This window comes from Cervus canadensis, chromosome 29 (assembly GCF_019320065.1).
Source record: "Cervus canadensis isolate Bull #8, Minnesota chromosome 29, ASM1932006v1, whole genome shotgun sequence".
Taxonomy (NCBI): domain Eukaryota; kingdom Metazoa; phylum Chordata; class Mammalia; order Artiodactyla; family Cervidae; genus Cervus; species Cervus canadensis.
The window spans coordinates 37590817-37594927 of NC_057414.1; the positions used below are offsets into that span (position 1 = coordinate 37590817).

The 4111-nt window shown below is 62.5% G+C and overlaps 1 protein-coding gene across 1 annotated transcript; it reads left to right on the top strand.

Moving 5' to 3' along the window:
* Window positions 1-535: 535 nt before the first annotated feature.
* On the top strand, window positions 536-3602 carry LRRC10B (leucine rich repeat containing 10B). The gene is made up of 2 exons (XM_043452024.1): window positions 536-717; window positions 878-3602. Exon 2 carries the CDS (start codon window positions 1572-1574, stop codon window positions 2448-2450), a length of 879 nt encoding a protein of 292 aa, XP_043307959.1. The 5' UTR covers window positions 536-717; window positions 878-1571; the 3' UTR covers window positions 2451-3602.
* Window positions 3603-4111: the final 509 nt, after the last annotated feature.

Genomic DNA, 4111 nt, shown 5'->3' on the forward strand with positions numbered 1-4111 from the left:
CCCTGCGATGGAAGCGCCAGCCTTAACCACTGGACAGCCAGGGAAGTCTCCTGCCTGGTTTCAAATCCCAGCCACTAGCCAGCGGGGTGACCTTGGACAAGTCACCCGTGCATGAGTGCATGCTAAGTCACTTCAGTCGTGTCTGACTCTGTGTGACACTACGGACTGTAGCCCAGCAGGCTCCTCTGTCCATGGGATTTCCCAGGCAAGAATACTGGAGTGGGTTGCCATGCCCTTCTCCAGGGGATCTTCCTGACCCAGGGATCAAAAGCTGTGTCTCCTGCATCTCCTGCATTGCAGGCGAATTCTTTACGGCTGAGCCTCCAGGGAAGCGCCGGGCAAGTCACCCACTCATGTCAAACCTCTCTGAGCCTCAGTTTCTCCATCTTTAAAATCAGGGCAGTGAGGGTACCTACCTCATAGGTTTGTGGCAAGGATTCAACGCAATGCTTTTAGTACAGTGCTGGGCACATGACATGCTGGCAATAAACCAGAGGGAGTGTTTCTGCTGGCAGCTCTAGCAGGAGGGCTTGGAGTAGGAGGGGAGAAGTCAGGGGCAAAAAGGCTGCTGGTGAGAGCGTGTGCAAGAGGAAGCGTTACAGAACGAGTGTGGTCACCGTTGGTGGTGCTCAAAGGCGCTCGTGTGCTCCAGTCCTCTGTCCACTGCAGTCACCCACCGACCTTGAGCACAGCTGGAGGAACTCGGCAGGAGAAGGGGTGAGTGCACTAACCGGGAACCTGCAGCGCGCAGAGGGTGTACCGGGCGGGGAGGGGGACGGAGCCAAGCTTGGGTCCCCGCCAGATCCTCAGTTGTGACCCACCCTGAAAAAGCCCAGAAAGAGCACTGTTCTGAGTTACTCCCCTAACATGACCCTAGCGGGAAGACTGGACGCACGCCGCTGGACACGAACGGCGGGCATTGAGCTCGCCTCTCAGTCCCTCCTGGAGAGCCAACTTGTCCAGAGTCCTGGGTCGCGCGCCGGCATTTCCTCAGTCCTTGTTTCCTTCTTGGACTTGGAGCTCTGGGCGTCTACAAACTGCATGCCAAACGGCTCGCTGTGGCTGGAAGCGTAGACAGCGTCAGTCGTCGGGCTTGTGTTGGCACGGCGCCAGGCTTGCGGGGTTCTTGGGTTCCCTGGGTTAGTGCTGTCTCCCGGGCCCGACGGGTGGGAAAGCGGGCCGTGGGCCGGGGCTCCAGGACCCGATTCAGCAGCACCTTGGCCCCGCCCCGCACTCCTTCCACTTCATTGGCAGCCGCGCGCGCGTCGGGGGTTGCCAGGGCGACGGGTCTCCAAGCTGAGAATCCGCGCTAACCCGAACCAGTCGGCCTCCAGCCGAGGGACCGGCGGAGGCCGGAGGGCGGGAGGCCGAGCGCGGCGCGCCGCGGCGGGGCCCCAGGGGGGCGCCTCCTCCCCGCCCGGCACGGCCCCCCTCCCGGAGCAGGGACAGGCCGGGGCGGGGGGCCCCGGAGCCAGCGCGGTCTCGGCCCCGTCTAGGAGGCCCGGGGGCCGCCAGGGCGGGGCGATGCCGGGCGGTGGCGGCGGCGGTGGCCCCGCCCGGGGCTGGTGACCATGGGCATCGCCGAGTCTACGCCGGACGAGCTGCCGTCGGACGCCGAGGAGCAACTGCGCAACGGCGAGCAGCAGCTGGAGCTGAGCGGGAGGCGGCTGCGGCGGCTGCCCAGCGCCGTGTGCGCGCTGAGCCGCCTGCAGAAGCTGTACGTGAGCGGCACGGGGCTGCGCGAGCTGCCGGAGGAGATCGAGGAGCTGCGCGAGCTGCGCATCCTGGCGCTTGACTTCAACAAACTCGAGCGCCTGCCCGACGGTCTCTGTCGCCTGCCGCGCCTCACGCGCCTCTACCTGGGCAGCAACCGGCTGCTGGCGCTGCCCGCCGACTTCGCGCAGCTTCAGAGCCTGCGCTGCCTCTGGATCGAGGGCAACTTCCTGCGGCGCTTCCCGCGGCCGTTGTTGCGCCTGGTGGCGCTGCAGTCGCTGCAGATGGGCGACAACCGGTTGCGCGCGCTGCCCGCGGAGCTGCCGCGCATGACGGGCCTGCGCGGCCTCTGGCTCTACGGCAACCGCTTCGAGGAATTCCCGCCCGCGTTGCTGCGCATGGGCCGCCTGCACATCCTCGACCTAGACCGCAACCGCCTGGGCGGCTTTCCAGACCTGCACCCGCTGCGCGCCCTGCGCGTCTTCTCCTACGACCACAACCCGGTCACTGGCCCCCCACGCGTGGCCGACACGGTCTTCCTTGTGGGCGAGGGCGCCGTCGAGCGCATGGCTGAGCGCGACGAGCCCACGCCCCGGCCGCCGCCCCGGCGCCCAGCGCGGGCCTTTGAGGATGAGGAGGAAGAAGACCTGCTCATAGGGGGCGGTAGCTCCCGGGCTCTCGGGGCCCCCGGGGACAGCCTCCGCGCCCTAGAAGCAGCTCCAGGACTGGGCACCTGAGCCTGTGCTTCGGCTAGTCTGGGAGGAGGGGTTCCGGGAAGGTTCATGGGAACGGTGGGTCCCTACTTGGGGGCAGAGGAGGGGTCAGTTTGGGTACACTGATAGGGACAGGCAGGCCTGGGTGCCATCTTCAGACATTCCAGGGTGATGAGAAAACTGCCTAGCGGCTGGTCCCTGGGCGGTAGTCAGGCCAAGAAGTCCCAGCTCCCTCCATCCATCGCTCAGTCTGGCCCCTGATAGAGTCACTGACAACACAATAAAAGCACCAGCTTCTTCCTGGAACCAGGGTCACCACTGACCACGGAATCATCTCCTCGGCTGAGTCTGGATGCCCAGGGCCCCCACCTCCGAAGGAGTTTCGATCTTCTAGGTCTGCCCTTTCTGGCGCAGGAGCCGCTACCTCTGGGGTGGACCACCTGCCTGCATGAGGCAGAAGTTCGAACAGAAGAAGGCCTGGCCCAGGGGCTTGGAGCTGGAGCCTGTGCCCAGGACAGACAGGTGTAGGAGCTGGGGGATGGGGATGAAACACCACAGCTGCCCTTGCCCCTCCACCGGGGCTCATGGTACATACCTCCCTCTCCAGGCTTCCTAAATTTTGTGTGGGGAAGGGGTGGGGGTGGGGGTGCAGCCAAAAGGCCAGGTCTCTGCCCTTGCCTTTTATTCTGTTCTCTTCTCTCAGCTTGTGTCCGGAATCTTGCTGCCAAGAGAACAGGCCCTCCCTTCCCCAAGGCCTGAGCCTTCCAGCTGTTGGGTTTGAAAAGAAGCCACTGTGCCTCCAGGGCCTCCTGCACCCAGAGAGAGGCTCTCTGCTCTGGGCGGCTGCTCCTGTGTAGCCACCGCCTGGACTCTCGATTCCCTTAAATGGGCAGCGTCAGGGTGGCTGGCAGGGCGCGGGGCAGGGGACAAGCCCTGTGTGCCTCCTCTCCGTCACCAGGACAGCCTCCAGGGGGTGAGGAATGAGGCTTTGCTCTGCAATTCCCAGGGTCAGATCTTTCCCATCTGAGCAATAATGGGAGGAAGGCCCAGGGCCAGGGCCACTCAGGGACACTGTCTGGGGCGGGGGCCCCACATGGTGGTGTTTTCTTTAGGAAGAGAAAAAAAAAACACAAAAAAACTGGCTGTAAACATAAATTATATTTCTTGGAGAAAGAATGTGCGTTTCCCACATGCCTGTTTATTTATAAGCCCTGGGAGCACTGGGTCCTGTTGCTGTGGGGACTCTGGGCTGCCCCTGGCACTGCCCTTCGTCCATGTGCCCCAGCTCTGCGTCACAGTGGCCCAGCCAACTGTTGTGTCCTGTCTGGGGCAGGAGAGCTTGTCTTCAGTCACAAATGGCTTTGGCTGCTCGAGACTGCTCTTCCGTCTGGCTGTTTCTTTCTGCCACCTGGCCACTGCCCCCCACCCCCAGCCTCCCTTCCCCGGTCCTCTCCAGCTTCGTTCCTGACTCTTAATATATTTTTGAATCTCAGGCTGGGCTGACCTTTCTCTATTCTTTCACTGGTACTGACCCTGTTCCTCCCCATCTGTGACTATTCTTCCCTCCTTCCGTCTCCCTGGCTCCATTTTCCTCTCTCTGTTTCTTCCTTTTAGTCTTTTTTTTTTTTTAAACTCAGTCATTACTTTCTCTCCTCATTGTTAAGGGGGGGAAGAAAAGGTTAAAT